At 49.1% G+C, this 24,616-nt stretch overlaps 1 protein-coding gene across 1 annotated transcript in view; it reads right to left on the reverse strand.

Moving 5' to 3' along the window:
• CSMD2 (CUB and Sushi multiple domains 2) overlaps nt 1-24,616 on the reverse strand; it is a gene marked incomplete at its 5' end in the record, with an annotated part of 488,286 nt that overhangs the window by 302,928 nt on the left and 160,742 nt on the right. Inside the window, 2 exons of the mRNA XM_081146285.1 lie at nt 10,664-10,871; nt 19,226-19,420. Coding sequence (XP_081002411.1) covers nt 10,664-10,871; nt 19,226-19,420 — 403 coding nt within the window. The remainder of the gene's footprint in view (nt 1-10,663; nt 10,872-19,225; nt 19,421-24,616) is intronic.

A 24,616-nucleotide genomic window follows, 5' to 3' on the forward strand; every position in this document is an offset into this window, starting at 1 on the left:
TCCCTTGTCGCTATGCTGGACCATGTGACTATTTCTGGCCAATGAAGTATGAGTTGGAAGTGACGTGTATCATATGTCCCTGTCATGGCATTGGAGAAGGCCACATATTCCCGATGGTGCAGCTACAGGATGGTGGAACCTCCTTGAGGAGCCTGGGTACACACCTGCATAACTATGTTGATCAGAGCCACTTTTCAATGACTGATGACAGACATGTAGCATGGGCGAGAATTAAACTTTTGTTGTGTTATACCACAGAGTTTTAGAGTTAAGGAGAGTTCAAAGAAGGAAGCGGCAAGAGGTGAGGCTGGGGTGGTGGGAAAGGGTTGGATCAAGAGAAGCCTCTCCTACCCTATCAAGGACTGAAACTTTATTCTGTAGGCAATGAAAGATGATTGAAAGCTTCTGCCTGAGGCTTAGCATGCTAGATCTGCATTTTAATTAAACTGTTCTGGTAGCAGTGGGGAGGCTGAATGGGAGAGTGCCAAGAAGCTGAGAGATCAGTAAGGAGGCTATTACAACCCACAAAGAAGAAAAGATGATGGGCTGAACTGGGAGTGGCTGGTGAGAGAGAGGGACTTAACAGAGATGATTTCCAGATTTTTGGATAACTAGGTAGAGGCAGGGAGGTGCCGTAAACTGAGAAAGAAAACAAACTGACCATTTTAGGAGTCAGTTATGAGTGAAGTTGGGACATGTTGAGCTGGAGACATTGGTGGGACATCAAGGTGATGTCCAACAAGTAGTTGGCTCTACAGTTTGATGCTCAGTGGAGAGGTTAAGCTAGGGATGCAGATTTGGGAATGACACACAGGAGGCATCTTAAACGGAGAGAGTAGATAAATGGAGTGGGCAAAGCAGTGAGGCAAGAGCAGACATCAAAGGAAACAGAGAAGGAATGGCCAAAGAGGTCTGAGAAGAACCAGAGAGTAGCATGAAGGCAAAGAGAAAGTAGCCAGCAATGTAAAGGAATGCAGAAGTGTCCACTAAAATGAGGCTGTATTTGGCATTGGGAGTGGTAGTGCTGGGGTGGAGGTGGGAGGTTTCTGAGGATGATTTAAATGTGAATGGTTTCAGGGGAAGGCTGGGGTAGAAGACTTGGTGAAGGAGGTGAAGAATTAAGGGAGACAGAAGACTGAGAGGCAGCAGTGTAGACCAAGAACTTGTTTGAGAAGTTCACAGATATGCTAGCTGTACTCCTCTATGAAGCCTCTTCATTCTGTTCAAACCAACCCTGCCCTCTAGCTTCCCAAATCGCAAAAGCTGTTGAGTTCAACAGTGATCATGTTGCCATTTCATCTAATTGTCAAATGCTAGTCTTCTAGGTGGCCCTCACTTCCCTAATGACCTGTAGGTGTCACATACCACTGGATGAGGGGAAATTGGGGTCAGAAGTATAGGCTCAGGGTTAGGACCAAGGACTTAGGCCAGTGTTAGGAAGCCAGGAGAGGTTGGAGGAGCAAGAGATAGGTAAAACCAGTGTGAAACATGGAATATGTGAAGCCAAGAGTGAGCAGAACAAACATTCGTGGCCAAGGGTAAAAATGAAGACCAGGATTGGGGCCTTAAACATTCTGAATGAGCCAACATCATTGGGGAAGGCAGGTCTTGCCAGCAAGAGGGATCTCTGGAAGGGCCCAGAACAGCTCCTTCCATCTGTCTTAGTGGCACCATCAGGCATCTGGCAGCTCCTTGAGAGAAGTCGAGGAGAGCATCTTGTTGTCTGCTGCCCTTCATGGTCCTGGCATGGGCCCCTGCGCAGACGATGCACTTAGTACAAACCTGTTGCATGCAGTCAGGCCCACAGGGGGCAGGCCAGCTGCCCGACCCCAGCTTCCCACACACAGAACTTTGCCAAACCACAAGCTCTTAGCAGAGCCGCTGTGCGGACAGCGGACAACTGGGCTCACTTCCTACTCCTTCGAGCTATGGCTTTTGTTCTCTTTCTGAGAGCAAGTTCACATGGGTGGAAGCAAGGAAGTCATGCTGATACTCCACAGAGCATGCAGGAGCCCTCGCCCTAGCTCTCCAGACATGTTTGTACCAGCAGCATGCTAGGGCACTAATCCTTTCCTACCGCTCGGCTGTGGAGCTTGTAATGCTATTTCCAACTCGGCGAGATAGGGGAGATGAGATTTTAAAGGGCTCGTTATTTATGGCCTGGCTCCCGATGGCTACAACAGATGCAATTTCATGGGCTCCATCAGAAGAGAACAGCTTCTTGGAGTGGCTTAAAGCACTGTGATGTGGCAGGGAAGGCGAGAGCAAACCCCTAGGAAGGCAGGAGGCTCTGAGTCTTGGCTGGAAGAGATCCCTCCTTTTACCAGTTCAAGGTGCCACTGGATTGAGCAGCCTCCATCATGCTCCATCTCGGCTGCTTCCTGAGTATCTGTCAACCTCAGTCATTGACCCTGCCTTGCTCCTGACATTCAAATAGCCTGAAATCCCAGAGGACAGGCATACAGGCTACACCACTTCCATGTATCAAGTTCAAGGACAGATAAAGGCAATGTGATGATAGGGCTTTGCATGTGCAGTTCCCTCTGCCTGAAATGCTGATCCCCAAAGTGCTTGCCATGACAGCTCCTTCTCAATAGTCAGATCTCAGCTTAAATCCTACACCCTCAGAGAGGCTTCCCCTGGTCCCTTTATCTTAATAGGGTCCCCAAGGCTATTATTCCCCATCCTATTCATTTCCTTCATGGCACTCATCACAAGTGTATTTTACATTCATTTTGTGATTTTTAAAAAATGTTAGTCCCCCCAAATAGACCAGAAGTCCCACAGAGGCGGAGGTTCTATCTGTCTCCTCCACCACTGTATTCCCAGTTCCAAGCCCAATGTCAGACAACAGAAGGACCTAAGTAGTTTGTTTGAATGAATGAATTATAATGGAGAAATGTTGGCAATAAAGATGGAGATGATGAGGCTGGCTGTAATGGTGGAGATACAGCTAAGAAAGATGATGCTGGTGCTGATCCTGAAGATGACTTCTCGGTGCCCTGCCAGAGTATTTACCTGAACACAAAACTTTTTAGGTGTAGCTACTGATTTCCCTGACCATCTCTACTGTCTTATGTCAAGACTGTGTATCAATAATCAAGGGAACTTATGTCCCTGTATCTAGGCTCATCTCCTTCCCTGCTGTGACCCTGACTTCCCTCTCTGTGCCCATTTTGTGCTAGGGAGGCCATTAGTGTCACAATCTCCCCTCTACCCCTGCTCCTTCATTTGTGTTCTTCTCTTTGGTAAAAGGTCCTAACTCCCCAAACTTGGAAATCACCCCAGATTCCTTCCCTGCCTTTGCTCTTCCTTTCCAATGAACCCCCCCAAAGCAGCTGATTCTGCCTGAGATGTTTTGTAATGTCACCCTCTCCTTTCCATCCCTTCACAGCTGCCGTAATTCAAGGCTGGATTATCTCTTGCCAGAGTGATCACAAAAAAGTTTTACAGCTGGTTTCTCAGTCTTCTAGTTGGACCCAATTAAAATTCAGAGGGATTGTTACTTCTCTGCTTGAAACACTTCAATAGCTTTCTACCATCTATGGAACCTTCTGCCAGTTTAGGAACATGGGAACAAGGTTCTTCAGGACCCATACTCATTTCAGGCCCCACATCCTGCCCTCGCTCTCTTGTACCCTGAATCTCACTTGCAGTACCCCAAATACACAGAGGCTCTTTCCTGCTCCATGCCACTGGCAAGCTTTTACTCACCCCCTAGTTCAACTCAAAAGTTGCCCCATCTGGGACTTATTTATCTGAGTCCTCCTTTCTATCATAATAGGAAGACTGACAATTTTTTCAGAGGCTGTCCTTTGCTTTTTTCTCCTAGTGACCTGGTTTTCCTTTGATGAACCAATCCTCCTGCACTCCGAAGCATGAGGTGTAGCCAGGACAGAGAGTCATATGGCCGGGACCTGGCCAATGAGAACACCATCTGGCCACATTGGCATTGAGGACTGGGCCCATGACTCAATCTAGTCCAATCAAAGTTCATCTGCGAGCTTTTGTGGGAACCATTCGGAAAGAAATGGTTTGCTTCTTCTGGGATTGCTAAACTAGTAGGAAGGAGGGAGCTGGTAGTGGTCGCCTTTGCTACCACATGGGGAATGCTTGCCTGAAAATGAAGTAAACACAGAGGAGAGCAAAGCACTGGGAGGGAGGGAAAAGGATTCAGATGACATTATCTGCATACCTAGATCTAGTAGTGCCTGAAGGCAATCCCTCGACTTCTCAGTTACAGGAGCCAACACATTCCCTTTTGAGCTTGTGTCAGCTGGGGGTGAGTTTCTATTTCTTGAACCACAAGACTCCTAGCTACTACGTTTCTCTTTTCGGTCCCTAAGGGAACTTCTTTATATCTTGAAGAAAAGAACCTACCACACGATATTGTAAAGCATTTAATTATATTCTGCCTCTTCACCCTGAATGAGCTCCGGGGTCCAGCATAGTGCACGGCTGTTATATACATTTGTGGAGTGAGTCAATAACTCCCTGGGAATGATACTGAGTCTTTGTCTCCTCAGCACCTAGGAGAGCCTAGTTCATAGAAGTCTCTCAATAAATGACTACCGAAAATAGGGGAAAAGTAACAGAAGGCATAAATGAACTAAGCCAATGGTGTGATAAAGTATATGTGAATGAAAAATAAGTGAGTAGTTATTATTAACAAATCCCCACTGGCATGCTGTTCTCATTCTAATTATATCCCAATCTAATGGCTCCTGAATGAAATATCTAGTTAAAAGTCACTGAGATCAAATGGTTCTAGTCGGCTCCAATTCCATGTGTAAAATTGCTTTAATTATTAAAATGAGGCCCTTCAAGAGGAGAAAGAGTGTGGCTAGCAAAATTTTCAAACTGTCTGTAAAATAGACAAGAGCCGTTGTGTCCCTACCTATAAAAACAAAAGCAAGCACATGAAGGGGAACAAAGTAAGGAAACCCCACAAAGCTGGATTCAGAGAGTAGGCTGAGGCTGCTTTCTAGGGAAATTCTCTTTCCAAAAGCAGCGAAGTCTATTGGGGGCCCCTGCGGACAGCACGGGGGAAATCCAGACAGTAGAGCAGACTTGCCTCTGCTCATCTCCAGGGGGCGGGGCAGCCTAGGCTCAGAGGTCGTGGCAGAGCCCTGGTGGTGGTGATTGGGGGGTGGGGTACAGTGGAGAGAATCTTCCCTAGACAATCCTGGGGACCACTGCCTGGACCTGTGTCTCAGGGATCAGGGGAGCTCCTGCTTTGGCCGAGAAGCCTAGTCAGCAGCCCTAGAATGATGCCCTCCCTGCCATCATCTCCCATATCCAATGGTCTGTCTCAAATGCTGCCTCCCTCCATCTGGAGGCCCTGGTCTCTGCCCTAGGACAGGGTCCTCCTCTGAAAACCTGGAATAGCCTCTCTCCTTCCTTTTCTTACTTTAAATATTTGGTGGAGGCAGGTTTGCCACATACAGGTTTGTGGGGACTTGGCTGGGGGCCTGGGAACATAGAGACGATCAGAGTGAAACAAATAAAGAATGAAAGTCCAAGTGAAGAGGGCAACGCAGGGAGGTGGGGCATCCCTGGCAGAGACCGACTCAAGAGGTGACAACCAAGAAGCTGGGTGTGGTTCTAGGGTCACTGCAGCAACCCCACATGTGGGAAGGAGCTTTGAACTCCCTGTATCATACATATCCCACAGACACACAAAAGCACTTCTGCTGGTCCCCAGGTCAAGGGTAGCTTCTGTCTTGGCCTACCCTCCCTGCTATGGGAAGAAATTGCCACTGGAGGGGGAAGGAGAGAAACAGAGAAAGAGAAGGAAGGAGACAGGACGGTGCAACCGAACTCTGCAGCCTCGTTGACCAGAGGCAGAGGTGCCAGGCAGAGATGCCTCCCCTCCGTCTTGGACAGTGGTCTCCTTGAAATTCTCTCCATACTCCAAGCCACCTCTCCCTATTGTGTGGGCCCCTTGGGGGAGGGGCTGTGCCTGAGTCCCGTGGCATCTCCCCAGCTCCTAGCCCTGCACAGAGCAGCCAGTGCTAGCTAAATGAGTTGAATCCCCTTCTGTTTTTCTAGCAAAGCAGCTAACTGGCTACTCTGGGGCTGGCTCCATGCAGAGAAGAAGTGATGCCGTCCGCAATGAGCTCACAAAGTGCAGCTCTGGGAAGACAGTTTCAACAAAATCATGCCCCCTTCCTACCTCTGCAATAGCATCCTCTAGTCTGGCCCAGTGGCACTCCACCAGTCCACCTCACCTGGTTTACACGCAGCTCCCCTAGGGGCTGAATCAGAGTGACTGGGCTGTGCCTCTCTGCCTGGTGAGACACCACTGGGCTGGCTGGCTAGGAAATCAGTCTTAGTGGAGGCACCAAGAATGGGGCCGACTAGGCTCCATGATGCTGGAGATGTCTCATCTTACCCCTTTCCCCTCAAAAAGTGAGCCCCTCACTCTGGTCCCCACCCCAGGAGCATTATACTTACCTTGAGCCAGGTAGCAGTTCACATGCTTTATAAGTTAGAATGATGAGCCCATTTTTCAGACATGGAAACTAAGGCTCAGAGAGGCTAGAAACTATCCCAAGGTCACAAGACTGTTAAGAGGTGGCTCTGGGTTTTGAGCCCAAGTCCGTCTGACTCCCAAGCTGGTTCTCTCCCCAGTTAGGTACCAAGACGTAGGTTCAATGCCTAATCCTGGAGGGACTACATGGACCACCTCTATTCCTGGAGAGGTTGTCTGGCTTTCTCTCCTTTCTTGCAGCCCAGAGAAGAGTCTGGAGAGACTCAAATGAAGAGTGTGGAGCATGAGGCAGAGGAAGTGGGGGGAGAGATTCGTGGTCTAATGGCTTCTCAGTGGACTTTCATTCACTGATTTTCTCCACAGTGGAGAAGCTAGCTCTGTAATGGGCTGGCGATCACTTCTACTCATTGTAATAATAATCCTGATACCCTCCAGGGACCTCTGGGTTCCAGGGACCCAGAACCCTGGGTTTAAAGGGGTCTCTGCATCCCTCAGCCCCAGCCCTCTGGCAAGTCCAGAGGCCTCATGAGCAATGGGGTAGAGTGTTTTCTTAGAAGTTGATGGGAAGGATGGGGCTCCGCAGAGGTCATGTAGCAGACTGAATGGGTCAGAGCAGAAGGAAGGCCCACCACCCCGTGAAGGATCAGTGAGAGAAAACCTGGCCCCTGAACCGAGTTCTGTGAATAGAGACAGAAATATATATGCATAGGGGGCTGACTCAGTGATGAGTATATGGCAGGGACTTGGAGGAGGGGTGTGTGTCAGGGCTAATGTGGCCATGAGAGAGAGAGAGAGAGAGAGAGAGAGAGAGAGAGAGAGTGAGTGTGTGTGTAGTGAGGGAATAATACCAAATATACTGTGTCTGGATTGTAACTGCCAGTCAATTCAAACCCAGCTTTTGCTCATGGTAAATCACCAAAAAAAGTAATTAACTGAAGGGAGAGTAACCATAAAATATTTGGGAATCTCTCAACATGTCAGTTGCAGGGTTCAGTGCTCACAACGGCAGCCTTTTCCTATTCAAAACATGTATCGTCGGATTCCCAGAGGCCAGTCATGGAAGCAGCAGCCCACTGATGGTGTATATGGATCATGCGACTTTATAGTCATGGACACTCAAGGCTACTTAGGGGAGCTCCTCCAACCCCCGTCTTCTACTATGTCAGCACGAGGCTCCCAATAGGTTATATCCTGCCACATTTTTGGCTTTGAATTTTCTTTTGTTTTTTGAAATAATGTTCTGAGGAGTTGGCAGGTTTTTCTTTAATATCCTTACTTGGCAAAACAAAAAAATTATCAACCCTTGTTTCCCTAGTTGTTTGGAAGTTTTACTGGCCCATGAAATTCAAACAACCAAAACCCTAATTAAAACTCTCCTGCTATTGTCCCACTTGGGGGAGGAGAGGCTGGAAACTGAGTCAGGACATCCCATCCTACTCCCTACCCCTCTGGATCAGTGGGAACCTACTATTTAGTGAGGGGGTAATGGATTCTCTCTCTCAAAGGTGTCTCTGTCTTCTTACTAGGTGAGCTGTTCAAATCCATCTTTTCTAACAGGATCTGCTATCTTTCTAGGCCTTGGTGCTGAACTCAAGAGAACATCCTAAAATCTTAATGTGAGCTGATAAAAGCAGAGCACTCATAAACCAGCCGCCGTGCACTTTCACAAGAACCCGGGGATCCATAAAGGAACGGGCAGGGGAGGTTGCAGGTTCTCTGCACATACGTCCTGCGCCTCCCGGTTTGTTTATCCATAATTGCTATGCAAGGATAAATTAGAACAAGAAGTGCATCCTGCCTGGCAGTGGTGATACCAGCCCTGTAAATAATTATAATTTAATCTTATAGCAAAGAGTTCTGAATGACTCCCCTAACGATTTCCTCTGCTTAATTCCTTCCCCACTGAGTGGCTTAATAGGAAAAGGAATACTCCTTCCGATTTGTTTCACTCCAGAAGTTCGGACAACGTGTAGACCCACACCTGGGGAGCCGAAGCTGTGGGAGACATTGTGGCCCACGGATAAACAAGCGAGTCGAGGAGGCCTTCAGACTAGAGGAGCGGGAACTGGCAGGGATATTCAGCTGGCATCTGTTTACAGAAGTGAAAACTTGGGAACGAGCGAACAGGAGAGCTGATGCGTAAAGCATGCACAGCCTGACAAGGAATGCCACTGAGCCGCGACAATCCTTCAGTGTTGTCTTGGCTAAGAAGATGGGCTTTTAGGCTGACTAACCTGGTGTTGAATCCCCAGCTCTTCACCATACTAGCTGTGTGACTTCAAGCATGCCATGTAACCTCTCTGGGCCTCAGTTTCCTCATCTTCATAGAATTTTTATAAAGATGAAATGAAATTACAGCCATAAGAGTTCGGAACCAGCCTGCCACATGCTGATAATAAATGCTCAAAAGATGACACTATTATCACACCTATTATATTTTGGAAGTATCTGTAATGATATTGAAAGATTTTCATGATCTAATGCTAAGTTAAAAATACATAACTATAGGCATATTAAGATCCTAATTTTGTAATATTAATATATATTTAAGCAGCAGGCCAGCTACTGGGCAAAAGCAAAAGGATCTAGGCAAAGCAAAAGCCAAAGGAGACTACATAAGAATTGTAATACCTGTTATTCATTTCTCTATAACTTTTTATATTTTTCATGTTTTCTATAAGGAGCATATACATGACACGTATCATCAGGAAAACAGGTATTTTACAAAAAGAGGCAGGGGGACAGAGGGTCTTCAGACTGGGCAGGTCCCTGGGCTTGCAGTTCAGTGAAGGGTCATCCAGACTTTCAACCCAACTCCTAGCCCCCAATGTCCAGCCACTGCCCCCAGACTAGAACCTCAGCCTCTACACAGCAATTTCACTCCGGCTTCTCTCAACACCCCATCCAGGGTATAAATAACCTGGCCAAGTTCACAGACAAGCTCATGACACCAAGGTCTTCTGACTCCCTGGTCAATTTGCCTTCCACTGCCCAGGAAAGTGCTCCGGGCTACAGTGGTCCCCAAATTTCAGAGTCCGTGTTTGGGAGGAGTTCATTTCCACTGTATCCCTTTCAGATACTCACACTTGGCTCCTACCATGGGCTTTTTTGGGTTTTCTCACCCTCAAAGGACCATGTCTTACTCAACTGGTGTTTCTATCACAGCACAAAACCTGGGATAAAAGAGGTGCTCAGTGAATGTGCCCCGCCTCCTGTTTCTCCCTCTCCCTTCCTTCCTCCTCAGCCCCACTGATCGCTCTCCTCGACAGTCACCTACTCCCTGCTTCACCCAGAGTCCTCGTGACGCAGCCTCTGCCCTCGTCTGTGGGCACCGCGCCCTGCCTTCCCCGACTGTGTGGCAAGGAGGGCTGCAAAGGTGCCCGTCTTGTCAGAAGCACACCTGAACACATCCTTCGATTGGCTCCTGATGTGCTGACACAGGTTCCCTGGATGCCCGGATAACACAGTCACATGGACAACACATGGGAGCGTTAGAAATGTCATACCATCACCCCAAAAGGAAGCTGGGCACTTCCAGAAGCCAATCTCAGATTGCGTATGTCCCATGGGTCCAAATCTAGACGACTATAAGCAACTAAGATGGGTAAGTCTTCGCCACCCCCTCCTCCTAGCCCGTTAGGATCGGGAGTGTCCCGAGCTGGTGGCCATGGGAAAGTCGCGCTTTTTAGTGAAACTGGAACGATGGGGAGAGACTGGTCTTTCCCTGATTCAGAAACCCAGACATAATGCCTTCCCATCTCAGGCCCCAGGAGCGGGAAAAGCAACTGCCACTTAAGGTCCTACTCCCTTTGTTGGATGGTGTAAATATGTCTTCCAGAAATGGAAAGATATTTCACATCGTTTCACAGAGACCCTGTCCACGTCCTGAGACCAGAACATTTCTGGTCTTAATGCAAGTTACTTGACCAAAACCAATCATGAAATTCTACAGCAAGGACATGCTTCAAATCAGATACCACAATCACTGGAAAAATTTACCCAGGCTCTAAATACATGCAGTGATGTCTCATTTGATGAGAGAAACACTCGCCGACAGTGGGTGCGGGAAGTGGTGAAGGGGCCCCCGGCTGCAGGCCCAGGTGCTGAGGAGACTGCGTCGCAGTAAGGCACAGAGGCAAGGGGCAGGGTAGGGGCGGGGATGGTGCTTACCAGAGGGAGGAGCCTTCGGTCCCCGTGACTTCCAGAAAGTCGTAGCCGTCCTCCAGCTGGAAGTCAATGAAGACCAGAGCGATGGTGTCCCCCAGCTCGGCCAGGATAGTCCACGTGCAGTCGGCATTGTTATGGTACTCCGCTGGGAAGTGGGGGCTGGAGATAATGCCGCTCTGGCCCCGCAGGGTCCCACCACAGGCATCGTCCGCTGTGGGCAAGAGACGAGAGGCTCACATGAGTTGGTCCTGTTCTCAGGCCCCGGTACTCACTGTGCACTTCACTCATGACAGTTGAGAGGGTCCTGAAACCTGAGGCAGACAGGAGGGGCCGAGATCCCAGTCTGAATTGGCCTAATAATAATGTTACCAATGCTTCTGTAGCCCTTAACGTGCCTGGCAATGTTCTGAGAATTTTAGATATCATTGTTCTTACTGAACAGATGAAGAAACCAAGGCACAGAGAGGTTCAGTAAACTGTTGGTGGTCACACAGCCAAGGAGCTGGGATTTGAACTCTGCCCTTCAGAGCACATTCTTAACTACTCCACCACACTGCTCCATGTTGACCAGGAAGGATGCTGAAACCAGCTACCCCATTTATTTCTGCATTCTCAACTGCAGTGAATAGGCTGGTTCTTTCCCCCAGATCTTAGTAAATCCCAGATGTAATGGAACAAAACAAAAACTCAACCCTACTCGTTGGGGCAGAAGTCAGACAGCATCCCAGGCCCATCACAGCCTGGCCCGCTGGACCTCTGCAATCTTTCTTCCTGCCCCTATCCCCAGGCCAGCTGTTTTAGTGCTGTGCACATTAAGGCCCCCTGCCCTTTGCTCACACCTTTCCCTCTGCTGAGGGTGCCCTTTGTCCAGAGCCGCTCTTCTTAATGATTTGAGACCCAACTCCAATGCTACCTCTTAGAAATCCTCATTTCCCCAGCTTTTAGAAGCTGCTCTCGCCTCTGGGCTCCCTGAGCAACGTTTCCAACTTCAGACATGGTACTTCACACTGTTTGAATGACTTGTTCTTCCACTCTAGGCTCTGAGCTCTGCTAGAGTCCCCAAGGGCGGGGACCATGTTTTACTCATCCCTGCAGCATAGCCTGGTACAGTCTTGCTGCTCCCAGCAGAGACTTGATATTCAGAAAAAATGACCTGAGGAACATGTTCTCACATGTGATAGTGAAGAGCCCTGGCTTCTGGATTATCGCAGACCTCATTTTGGATCCCTACCCTGCTGCTTACTATCTGGGCCACATGCCCTACTGGGGCCTGTATGGAAGTGATTATAACACACTTAGCACATGCTATATTAGAGTTATGGACTAAATTGGAAAGAAAGGAAAAAGGCAGTATCAGGGTTCAAATGGTCATCAGAGGCAGCAGAATGACAATAATAAAACCTAACATTTATTGAGCACATACCAGAGCAGGCACTATTCTAACTACTCTGTATATTTCATATAATCCTTATTATGACCCTATAGAGTATCATTCCCATTTTACAGGTAAGGAAACCAAGGCACAAAAGGGATTCAGTTATTTCCCAAAGGTGGACCAGCTCTTGGTGATGAAAGGAGCTGGAATCCTGAGCCTTCCTCCAGAGGGGCGTGTCTTGAATAGCAGCACCATTCACCCAGTGCCTTTATGCCAGAGCTGCGGGACCTCCTCAACTCCTCTTGCACCCCACACCCAACCAGTGACCAAGTCTGGGCCATCCTTCTAAGTGGCTCTTGGCTCAGTCACTGTCTTACTACTGCTCTACTCTAGGCAAGCTGAGTTCCAAGCACACCTGCCATGAGGCCTCCCTCCTGCCCCAGCTGCATTCTTCACAGAGGCTTGAAGGCACAGACCTGCCGACGCCTCTCCTCCCTGTATGACCTTCCGTGACTCCCACTGTCCCTCAGGATAAAGTGGAATATCCTGCGGTTGACAAGGACCTTAGGAGGCCTCGCCTCATGCCAGTTTCTCCACCACTACTGCAACCACCCTCACCTCCTCCTGGCTCTTCCTGTACGCCAAGCCTCTCTTTGCTCAAGGATCTTTGAAAATGCTAGTTTCTCTTTCTGGAACCTTCCTCCCTATCTCATTGGGCCTGGCTGCCCCCTTCTCAGCCTTAAGGTCCTAGTCTAAGTGTCACTCCTCCAGGGTTTTTCCAGAAACACAATATCGCTTCCCCCATTATACACTTTCAGAGTACTACATATTTTCCCACAATTAATTCTTTCCCATAATTAATTAATCAATTATGTCATTTCTTTAATGTCCAGTTAGTAAACTCTATGAGGGCAAGGGCCATGTCTGTACTGTCTCCAGCATCTACCACATTTCCTGGTGTATAGCAGGCAGTCAATAAATACCTTTTAAACAAATAAATAGACCAGGGAACTAAAGCTCAGAGAGGTTAAGCAACTTTCCTAAGATCACACAGTAGATGGTCAAGTGAGGATTCCAGTTGAGTCTCTGTAGCACCAGAACTGTGGTCTCCTCCACTATACCACACCCCCCTACTTGGTAAGCTGTCCTCAGATCTTCAAGTGTCCGGGTTTTAGTAATGACTCCTAGACTGTGCTAGGGCTGGGGACTAGGGAACTGAGACCCTCTGGCAGAGTCACCGGTGCACCCTGAAGATGGCACCTTTGCTGCATGAGTCATCCTGCTCTCACGCTCCTCTGACACCCTTGTTCCTGCTCTGTCCTGCCATGATTGAAGATGCTGTAAAAGTTGTTTGGAGATTTTCTCACACTTTAAATAAGGCTTCATATTTCATGGTTACAACTCCGGAGTCATAAAGTATAACCTTCAGCTGACACCACCGTCCCAAAGTATTAATTTACACTCCCCCCTTCCCTGGCCATGGGCATTCTGCACTGCCACTGAGTCGTGGATATTCTGAGGTGCAGGTGTGCTAAGCTGATAGTTTCCTTTCCGAGTTTATGACTTTATTTACGATCGACTTTAAGTTTCGCTGAAATTCCTTCAATTAACCATAATTTTAGACAACTATCCCTCAGCCTCCTCTGACATCTGTGTACTCTAATGACTCACAAATTTCAGGGAGGAATGGAGGAAGCTGCATCCTGTTCCCCCCACCCCCACTCCCGTGCGCACTCCTGGAGGCCTGCAAGCTTCGGGGTGCTCAGCCCTGGGTGTCTGCCCACATCCTCCCTCCTCAGGGCTACTCAGCCCCCGAGGAAATGAAAATCCCATTAGGCCCTGGGGCTTTGCAAGAAGCCACCACCTGACAACTCAAGTGCAAGACTGACCAAGCCAGGGCATGAGGCACCAAAGCCACCATGCTCCCCCTTTTCTTGTACTGTGTAGCACAATGTCTCTTCTGGGGCCCCAGTGACCTGCTTGACCTCCTCAGTCCCCTCTTTGGGGGGGCTCCAGATTTTGTCCTTTATCCGTGCTCCCTGCAAGGACTCCCCTTCTTAAAATTAAGAAATTGACAACTGCCTGAGAGCATCACTGTTTCTACCACCACCAGGCTCCTTCTGTAGATACAGCCGTCCCCCCTTACCCATGGGAGATATGTTCCAAGACCCCTGGTGGATGCCGGGGGTAGTACCGAGTCCTATACACATATACTATTATTTCCTGTACATAGTAGGCACTCAAATGTCAAACCCCAAGTGAATGAATGAGCATGCAGCAACCCTGTAAGGCCGTGACTCATTCCCCCACATTAAAACTCAGAGAGGTTTCAGCAGCACACTGGCAGCCCCAGCTTGGAGCTGGCACAGCCAGGGTTGAACTTAGGCCTATCTGACTCCCTGCTCTTCCATGCTGGGCACACTGCTTCTGTCTACATCCCGCAGCTTCCTCCCCCAGGGCCAGGAAATTTGGAATGCAGCTCAGTACTTGCAGCCCAAGCTTCTGCAGACCAAATGCCTGTTTCCCTGGGTCTGGTGGCAGCCTGCAGTGTTTGGCTGGAACCTCAGAGGCCAAGCCTTTCTTGCTCAGGCTTTCTTTCCACCACCTGCCTCTCAGCCCCCAGCACATCTGAACCCTGTTCCTTCCCCATGCGGTCTTCTTTGATCCAGGGCCAATGCCCCTCACAAGTCAAGAGGCTGGTTGCTGAAATCCACATGGTCTTCATTCTTGTGGTTCAAAGACGTTCCACAGAGCTCAGTGCTTCCCAGGGACCTCTGCCTTTGTAAAGGTACAGAGAGTGACACAAATGGAGGGAGGCCACAGGCCCTGCCTCCTTCTCTCTGCCTGCTGGATCAAGGCTCCATGGGCCTTGGGATGGGCCTCCTGGAGTCAGCCTAATACCTGCTCTGCCCCCTGATCCCAGCTAGTCTCTACTCCCTTTTAGTCTGAGCTGTGTCCCCAGACTAAGCCCACCTTTCAGCTGGGCACATGGCATTTCCTGTAGAAAGCAGAGGTACACATTCCTCCCACCTGCTCCTGGAAGCCTCGGGCGCAAAGCCCTCCTGTCACTCAGAGCTGCTGGGCAGGTGGGCTAATCTAGGTCAGTCCTTTTCCTCTGGGGCTAGTATGCCTGTAGGATCCTGATGGTGAATTAGACCATCCAGCCATCCGTTCATTCAGCAGATATTTCCAGACCACTGCCCAGTGGATGAGGTTTATCCACTTATAGATGCCAGCCCTTGAGAGTTCTACATGAGAGGCAGGAAGGCCAAAAGGCTTTAATCCTGCCTGAGCATGAACCCGCTAACTCTGGCATGACTGCTGCTCCTGGCATGGAGCAGCACATGGTTTAGCTTGGCCTCCTAAGGAAGGCAGTTTACAAAATCACTTTCAGAAAATCACTGACATTACTGAGGGTGCTTCTCAGGCTATTCTTGCCGCTTGTGGCAATTAGAATAGAGGAATCGACCTGAAGCACAGGGGTGGGGAAGTGCTAGGGGCTTGGAGAGTGGGAGAGACACAGCCCCCTCAGGCACCAAGGAGTCTCTGGGGCTCAATACCCCTCTGAAAGCAAGACCTGACATCCTCAGCTGGCGTCCCTGGCGTGTTCCAAGAGGGAACATTCTCTACTGAGGCTGAAGATGCTCAGAGAGGACTCAGAAAGGTCAGCCGGGGACTCTTTCTGGAAGGGCCTCATGTTCCATGCTGAGGAATCTGAACTTGACCCTGTCAGTGATGAAGACCCACTGACAGGATTCTAAGCAATGGGTGATTCTGTCAGATCTGTGTCTTAGAAGGTTCACTCCGGCAGCAGAGAACGAACTGGGATAAGCATGGTGGGGAACTGGAGGACGGCTGCCCAATGACGGACACTTTTGCAGAGAGACAGGTAAGAGATGAGAGGGCCTGGGCTGTCACCACCCAGGGCCCCCTGATAGTGGCAGTGATGGGGAGGAGAGGGCAAGTGCAGAGGGAGATTGCCAGGGCACGGTGACCGATGATGCAGGGAGCAAAGGTGAGGAGTAAGGTGCCACTGGGGGGTCTGGTGGGGCCACTTTGGATGGTGACACTCTTTCCCAAGCTGGGGAAGGCAGCACAAAGAGCAGGTTTGAGAAAACAGACAGAGTTAGTTTTTGAACATGACCCCTTTGAGGCACACTCTGGGGAGGGGTTCAGTGGTGTTTGATCCCTACATGGGCCTGAAGCTTAGGAAAGAGGGCAGGGCTGGAGGTAGAAATCCAAGAGTCTCCCCCAAGCAACAATGAGAAGCCATGTCGTGGATGAGCGATTCCGAGAGAGGCAAGAAGTCTGTAGAGAGGAAGCCACGTATATAAAGAGAACCACCATCATCTGAGGCCAAAAGAGAATCAGGGTAGGTCTGGGAGGAAGTCGTGCCACAGAAAGGTGCCCCATGCCTGCAAATTACTGTTGTGATGTGAATACTGGGGGAGCAGCATCACCAGCCCACTCTGTCCCAGCCCCACTGCCCCTACGCCTGAATGCACAGACATTGGACTGCGGGGTCTGGATTTGACCCAGGAAGGAAGACCTCCTAGAGGTGGCCTTCATCACTGGTCTTTCACTCGTGAGTTAACAAGAAAGTGATTTGAACAGCCAGCCCCAGAGTTTTTTCAGGTGAAAGCCTTCTTCACGCAGGAAAATACCACCCTATACCTGAACAGCTTGGGTGGGGAAGGGAGACACCAGCTGGCAAGGAGACGGCAAAGCCAAGGAGCTACCAGGCTTCCACACCTAAGAAGTCGACAGAGGTCCTGAAACAGGGCCAAGGTGAAGAGGCTGCAACATGGAGGAGACCCGAGAAAGAAGAGATGGCATAATGCACCCCACAGGGGAGCCAGGGCCTGATGAGGTGGAAGCCAGGGAGAAGGGACCAAAAGACGTGGAGGCTCCTGGCTGCCCAGACTCATTTTAAGTGACTTGCGTGGCTGAGAGGCAAACTGCCTGTGTTGCCACAAACCTTCAATAAAGGCTGTGCCATATGCAAACACCTTTGTTAGTGGTTTTGTTTTTGTTTTTATTTTTATTTGGGGGGGGTGTCAAATAAATGGGCCAAGTTCCTGACCTAAGTTGGCAAAGCAAAAGCCAGGGAGGTGGGGCACGGCAGTGAGTTTAGGGTTGAGAGGGAGCTAAAGCTAACACAGCTTCTGGAAGATTCTGAGAGGGCCAATGGTTTGCACCACATTAGGATGGGATGCTGGTGTGAGTTACACTCCCCAGGACAGGCTGCCAGCCCCTCCACCTCTGATACTTGCGCTACATTTGCTTTTAGTTTCCACGTTAACTAACAGTGTATGACATTTATAGTGCTATAAAAAGAAAGAGGACTGTTGGTTTTTGTTTCACAACTTAAGTATTAATTTTCTATCGTGTTTTCTGTTATCATGTCACAACCCTGACTCCCCTCCTTGGAAGAACGGAGTCAGTCTGTTAAGCTTCGACATCGTCTGGGCAGGGGGTGGGCACGGATGCTATAAGGAAGGGTGGATACAGCAGCTTCAGGCCACGGTTAAGACACTCAGGGCCACACCTGTATGTAGGGGCCTGATCGGTTTCGCCATTCCTGACGTCAATCATGTAATTGATCCGGTCATTCCTGATACAAATCACCTGAAGAGAGGCACGTCCCACATGAGAAACGGGGCCTGAGAGGAAAGCATTTAGGAAGGCAAGAGAGGAGACTCCAGTTTCCTCAGCTCCACCAGGAAGGACCAACGCAGCTGAGGCCAATATTACTGGTAGAGGGAGCTAAACAGACGTGGAGTCAGGCGGCAACTCGGATTGACTGGTTGGGGCTGCCTGTTGGAAAGGAGCAGACAGCTGTGTCTGGACTTGAGCAGAAAGGGTGCTACAATCAATTAGTTTTGTCTGCCCTCAAAGTGGGAAGAATGGGAAGAGCTGGACGTGCCAAATATTTTCCATCCCGGGTGCAGGCAGTGAAAAGGGTGTGTGCACGCGGTGGGAGTAATTACAGAAAATCTTCCTCTAGGAGAGAGGCAAAATTTGAACCCAAGGACCCAAGGAGAGCTCCTTGTTTCAATTATTTCTCAACTCCTTGAAATGATCTTCCCAGACCTGTAGCTGGGTTTCTGGGATCTACAGAATTTAAAGATGAGAACTTCAAGAAGAAAAGTGTGGTCAATAGTGCAAAGGCTGTTGTGAGGTCAAAGGATATGAGGGCAACACAATTCCCATCTGATCTGGCAATAAGATGCAGAACACCGGGGCAGAGGTCGCCCTGCAGCACCGAAGTGGGAGGCGAGAGAGCCGGGCTGCATGGAGCTTTCGAGACGCTGGCATTTCTGGTGGTACAGGGAAGCCCGGAGGTGCGCTATCGACTTTTAAAAGATGGATAAAAAATATGTACATGCATTATAATCTTAATTATGCATATATTCATAATATATGCATAAATGCAATATGTACTGGAAGAAAGTGGAAAGGAAATATATGAAAATTGTGGTTAAAACACATACATTGTTTCTTTATTCTTTTGTGTTATTTTCTAAGATCATTTAAAACTGATCATGTGTTATTTTTATCACCAGATAAGAAGCAGATAAGAGCTAAAACTGACAAAGTCTCAGGGAAACCAGAAGAAGTTGGTCACCCTAGCTGGGGGCTGAGGCAGATGTAGCACTGAAGGGATGTGGGATTTTTTGGGGGAGGGGGTGACTGTTGAGGTAAAGATGCTTTGAGCATATTTGAAGACTGAGAGAGAGAGAGGACACCATTAAATAGGAAGAGAGGTTGGATTTATAGGAAAGAGAAAAGCTAACCACCAGGGTGAAGTCAGTAGGAAAGGGGCTGGGAGAGAGATCCACCCACAGAGGACATGGTTGGTGATGGGAAGAGAAAACCCTGTTTCTTCTGAGACAGGAGGGCAGGAGGTGAGGGCAGACTGGCTAAAAATATGTTTGTTGATGTAGGGGAAGGAGGTTGAGAGACTGCACACCTCAGGGCTAGGAGGTCAGGTGAGGGTGAGAAGACACTAGAATACCTGAGGACCCTGAGGACCTTCAGTCCCCCAGACATGGGTTCCCCAGAGTGAGTACCCCACACCCTGCTGGGGTGGATGATGGGGCTTCCCCACTGGAGACTGGGTCCTACTGAAAGCTCCGGCATTCCCTCCCAATCACCACCCACCCATAGGACCCTGTCTGGCCACCTACCTCTGCAGGAGGGCAGGGGGAAGTCCCACGTAGCACTGTTCTCGGAGCCAGCGTGGCAGGTGAGCACGGCGTGGCCCTCCAGGAAGAAGCCAGGGTTGCAGCTGTAGCGGACCTTGTCACCCACGTTGAAGGTTGAGCCCTGCTGGACGCCATTGGGCAACCGCCCAGGGTTCCCACACGTGTGACTCGGGAGCACTGTGATGAGAGGGAGAGACACACAGCCCATGAGCAGGACTCAAGCCCTGACACTCTGCTTCTGAGCAGCACCTCGCTGGGCATGTCCCCTCCCTGTCTCCTTTCTCCTGTGGGAAAAGGTTAGCCCTCTCAAGGCTGCCTAGTCCCTGAATACTCTCAGAGGTCATGTGCAAAGGAGGACCCACACCTGCAATTTATAACTGAACATCGGGCTTCCTGCCTTTTCTCCTGCTCAGCCCTGGGTGTGGATTCCATCCACTCAATCCATCAAGATGCCCCAACGAATCACTTTAATCTCTTGGGTTGGTTGCCTGATTTCAGACTCCACACCCCTCATAAAAACCCTGGAAGGGACACGGAGCACAGCATGGAGTAGCTGCTCATTAAACCCAACGCACTTTCTTTCATGTGTGCCTGTCCTGACAGCTGCAGAGGTATGTTGGCTCTGTAGGTTGGGGGAGTTGAGGGGTGATTAGCGCTGGCAGAGGCAGTAAGGTGGGAAAGACGAGAGCCTGGAGTTCTGATCCGACTGACCCATGTAAAGGAGAGAAGGGGGAGCTGGAGAACACGATGTGCAGTGTGGGACCTGAAACAAAGGCATCACGCCAGCTGGGAGAGCGCTCTCATTATCCAGAGGAACACTGAGGGTGCGAGAACATCATGACCCACCAGCCGGGAGGGGGGATGCACAGCTCCTCTGTGCCTGAGTCACTGTTCAACTTGACGCAACTCCCCCTACCCTCTGCCTTCCTCCCCAGAGCTAGAATGACCTGTGCCCTGAAGCCACACCTCCCACTATTCCAGGAAGTCTCCAAAGGGCTGGGATGAGGGGGTCACAGGTATATCCAGACTCCCACCCAAATATCTCTCCATTAACTCCCCCGGCAATGCCCCCAGCGATGATTTACTGAGGCCAGAGAACAGGGTGGTGCTGAGTAATGACTTGAGAGCCGCAGTGCTTATGTTGGCATCCCTGCCTAACAGCTTACTACCTATGGCACCTTGAGCAAGTCTCTCAATTTCTCTGTGCCTCAGTTTCCTCGTTTGTAAGATGGTGATCACAACAGTACCTTTCTCTTTCATGGGGTTGCTGTGAGAATTAAATGAGTTAAGGTGTGAAAAGTGCACAGGACAGGGTCTGGCACACTATAAATACAACATAATTGAATCTACAGTCCCAGTCCAATGGAAGATGTGTGTGATTCAAGGTATGCTAAGTGTTATGATGGGATAGGGACCAGGCAGGGGACCAAACCCAGTGTGGGTAGGTCAGAGATGGCTTCCTGGAAGAGGTGATGTCTATGCTAAGCCCTGAGAGACTAGCTAGGCCAAAGAGTGTTCCAGGAAAAGGAAACGTCATGTGCAAAGGCCCTGAGGCTAGAGATAACCCAGGAGCTCAGGGTACCTGGAGAGGCAGGGGTGGGGTGGGGGCAATGATGAAAAGTAAAGATGAAGTGGAGGTGGCCAGCCTGGATTCCAGAGAGCCTCCCAGGCCCTTGTAGTACCCTCCTCCTGCCCATGTTGCCAGAAACACCCTGGCAGGACCCCCTCTGCCAGCTCTGATGGATTCAGAACCTGCAGAGAGGCTTTCCTGCTTCCTTCTCCTCTCCTTCAGGGAGACAGCGTGGTGTAGAGGGAAAGGACAGATTTTGGAACCAGCTTGATCTGTGCCTGAAACCAGGCACTGTCAATGTCTTGAGCAGTGTGGCCCCTTTGAGCCCTAGTTTCCTCCACTGAGAAAGGAGAACAGTAATACCTAGAGTTTGAGGTTACTGATAATAAATGACACATGCCTGGCACCATAACAGATGCTCAAAAAATGGCAGATGTTATCACTCCCCTGGGCTCTACAGCCATGAGGGCAGGGCCTGGCCTGGTCTCTGGGGGTATCGTGGGAGTTTACACAGTGCCTGGCACTTGTAGGGCCATAACTGTGTGTTCATTAATTAGTTACCTGGGAGAGTTACTCACCCATGTATTCGTTCCTTCATGCAACAATTTATCGTGGGCCTACTGTGCTTGGAACGACTATAGCAGGGAATTAGACAAAGTGGGTGCCTGTCCTTAAGAGGCCTGATTCCCTGAGTTACCTGAAGGAAGGAAGAGCTCCTCCTTGCCGGTTCTCTGCCTCTGACAAGCGAGAGGACCCAGATGAAAGAATTACCTCCACCAGCCTGTCCATTAGCCCAGCTTAGCGGTTCTCCTACTCCCGTGCTGCTGGCTTCCTTGGCATTTCCCATAACTGGCTGCTGGCTTCCTTAATGTTTCCCACGATCCCAAGCCGCAGGCTGCCTCGGCATTACCCATGATCCTCCCGTTGGCGCCATGGCGTCTCCCATGATCCTCCTGCTGGCTCATGTGGCATTTCCCGTGATCCCACGCCACCGGCTTGCAGCAGAGGCAGCGCCCGGGATGCGTGTTTGTGTGTCTTGGTGGTAGGAGGGGCGGTCAGGTAAACATCTGGAGAAGGCAGCAAGCTAAAGGGGGAGGGAGCCAGCCAGGGGGAATGGGCCGAGAACTGGTGTAGAACTAACGCTTCATTTTCCGCAACGGGACGCAGAGACCCAATTTAATTAAATTACTAATGTCAAATTTTTAATGAACCTGCTTCTGCTTTGGGCTTTCTTCCTTCAAAATTAATGACTGGAACGTCACTATAAATAAAAGTTGATTCTTTTTAAAAAGTCACTCTCAAACACTCACTGCTCTTTACTTAATGAACTGTTCATAATCAGACCACTCTAGCCAGGCACCTCCGCCTGGACCGGGGTGTGACGAATGGGGGCTCGCTTCCAACCCCACTGCCCTTTTCCTCTAGAGCTCTGCTCCTGAGAGCCACACAATGATCAGACAGAGGGAGACGCTGGGCTCAGGGTGGCCTGGATTCAAGTCTCAGATGGTCCACCTATAGCTGAGTGATCTGGAGACATAAACTTTACCTCTCTAGGCTTCAATCCTTCATCTAAAAATGAGTATACATTTTATTCCAATGGTGGGGGTGTATTAGTTTGCTAGGGTTGTAACAAAGTACCACAAAGTGGCTGGGATAAAACAAGTACCTCTTGTCTCATAGTTATGGAGGCTAGAAGTCCAAAATCAAGGTGTCTGCAGAGCCTTGATCTCTCTGAAACTTGCAGGGGACCCCTTCCGTGTCTCTTTGTAGCTTCTGGTGTTTTTCTAGCAATCTTTGGCATTCCTGGGCTGGTAGATGCACCATGCAATCCTTCACCATCACACGGCATTCTCCTTCTGTGTCTCTGGGTCCAACTTTCACCCTTTCCTAAGGACACCAGTCATGTTGGATCAGGACACACCTTATTGGCCTCATCTTAAGTTCATCATCTGAAAAGACCCTATTTCCAAGTAAGGTCATATTCACAGGTACTGGGGTTAGGACTTCAACATATTTTGAACTGTGGGGACATGGTTCAACCTATAACAGGGCTATTGTGCAGATTAAATAAAGATCAAAATCATCCTCTGGGATACCTATAATCCTCATTCTACAGATGGAAAAATTGAGGCACAGAGAGTTTAAGTAACTTGCCCAAGGCCACACAGCTAGAAAACGGAAGAGCTAGGTGGTGAATTCAGGTCTTTCTGGCTCCATTGTTCAGCACTCCTAATTGGGATGTGATACTGCTTCTGACAGAGACAAAGTGCCCAGCACATAGTAGGTGCTTAACAAGCCGGAGTTCCTTTTCTCCCTTTATCATTCTAGGCACTGAGACAAGACAGAGGGTGATTATCTGAGTGTCCATATTTAATAGTCTATTTTTTCCCCTCCAGTCTGATTTACCAATCCTGTACTTTTTAATAATGTCAAGGCCAACATTTAAAGTGTGGCCTTTTGTAATGTGTCTGATGTGCAACTTGCCGGACAGACGGAGGAGATTGGAGATAAGCCACAAAGCGAAGCCTTTCTAAGGCTCAGTGTTCTTTGATTTTTCGATTTTGCCTGTGTGTTTCTTGGCACAGATATAACCATTCCTGCTCTCCCGTCTATAAAACCTCTCTTTGATTGCTTACAAAATCAAGAATGGGATATTTACATCCAACCCAGCCCAGAACAATATTATTAAAGCTGTGGCTGGCATTGAACAATTCCATTGTAGATTAGCAGTGGGGAATTTTGTCCCTTCTACAAAGCTGGGCTCTTGCCAATCAACATAATATTCTTAGTGACTGTATGACAATGAAACTCCTCTGTGGTTGGAGTGCGGCAAAAGCTACATCCTGCCTTCTTTTATTTTTAATTTGAGACTTTAGTTCTCATATTATCATGAAGAGTCGTTTATGCTCTGGGGACAAGCACCCTCCATATGTTTTGATTTCTTATCTCCATCAAGTAACTTGTTTCATCTCCATGGCTGTACGGTTGCTGCAAAGTTGTGGGATGGCTGGGAAGGAGGCTTCAGGGGGAAGGATATAGTCTGCCAGGACCCTGAGCATGGAAAGGGGAGATGGTGCCACGTGTGTGCGTGGTGTGTGTGCAAGCATGTGATTGTGTGATACTGGGGTAGTGGGCACGGTCATGGGAGAAAGGAACAAAACCACTATCTTTTGAGCACCTACACTGTGACAGGCACTTCTGCGTCACACATTACCTTGGCTAATCTTCACCGGCCCCTTACTTTTGGCTGTTCCCTTACCAATGCTATTCTAAACCATAGGTTCTCAAATCCTCCATCTGGCAAACTCCTACTCATCCTTCAAAGCCAGATCTAAATGTCACTATCAGGTGAAGCCCGCCTTGATACCCCTGGTGTCTTGTATAAACTGTAAAATCCCACAATAACACATTCTGACAGAACGTAAATTTGGGAATCATGTGATTGACAACTTGCTCCCAGAATCCTGGAACTCCCAGCCCATTAACTACACAGTAGCTCACTCTGGTTGTTTCATTAATTTTGCTATCTCACAATCTCATGTCTTACATTGGATTTTGGGAAACCCACTTACGGTGGGTTACGGTGGGGTTTTACTTGCACTTCAATGCCTGCTCTTGTCAAACTACATTGCAATTCATTCATGCATTACTTTATAACACCCTGTCTTTCAAACAGGAGCTGAACCTGCTTGTAATTGTTTGTTTAGGTGTCTATTTCCGTCTCTACGCTCTCCTGAGGGGCAGGAATGACACTGTGTTCTTCATAGATCTGGTGTTTGATTTAATGCCTGGCAGGAAGACAG

The sequence above is a fragment of the Miniopterus schreibersii genome (genome assembly GCF_964146895.1).
Source record: "Miniopterus schreibersii genome assembly, chromosome: 8".
Classification (NCBI taxonomy): domain Eukaryota; kingdom Metazoa; phylum Chordata; class Mammalia; order Chiroptera; family Miniopteridae; genus Miniopterus; species Miniopterus schreibersii.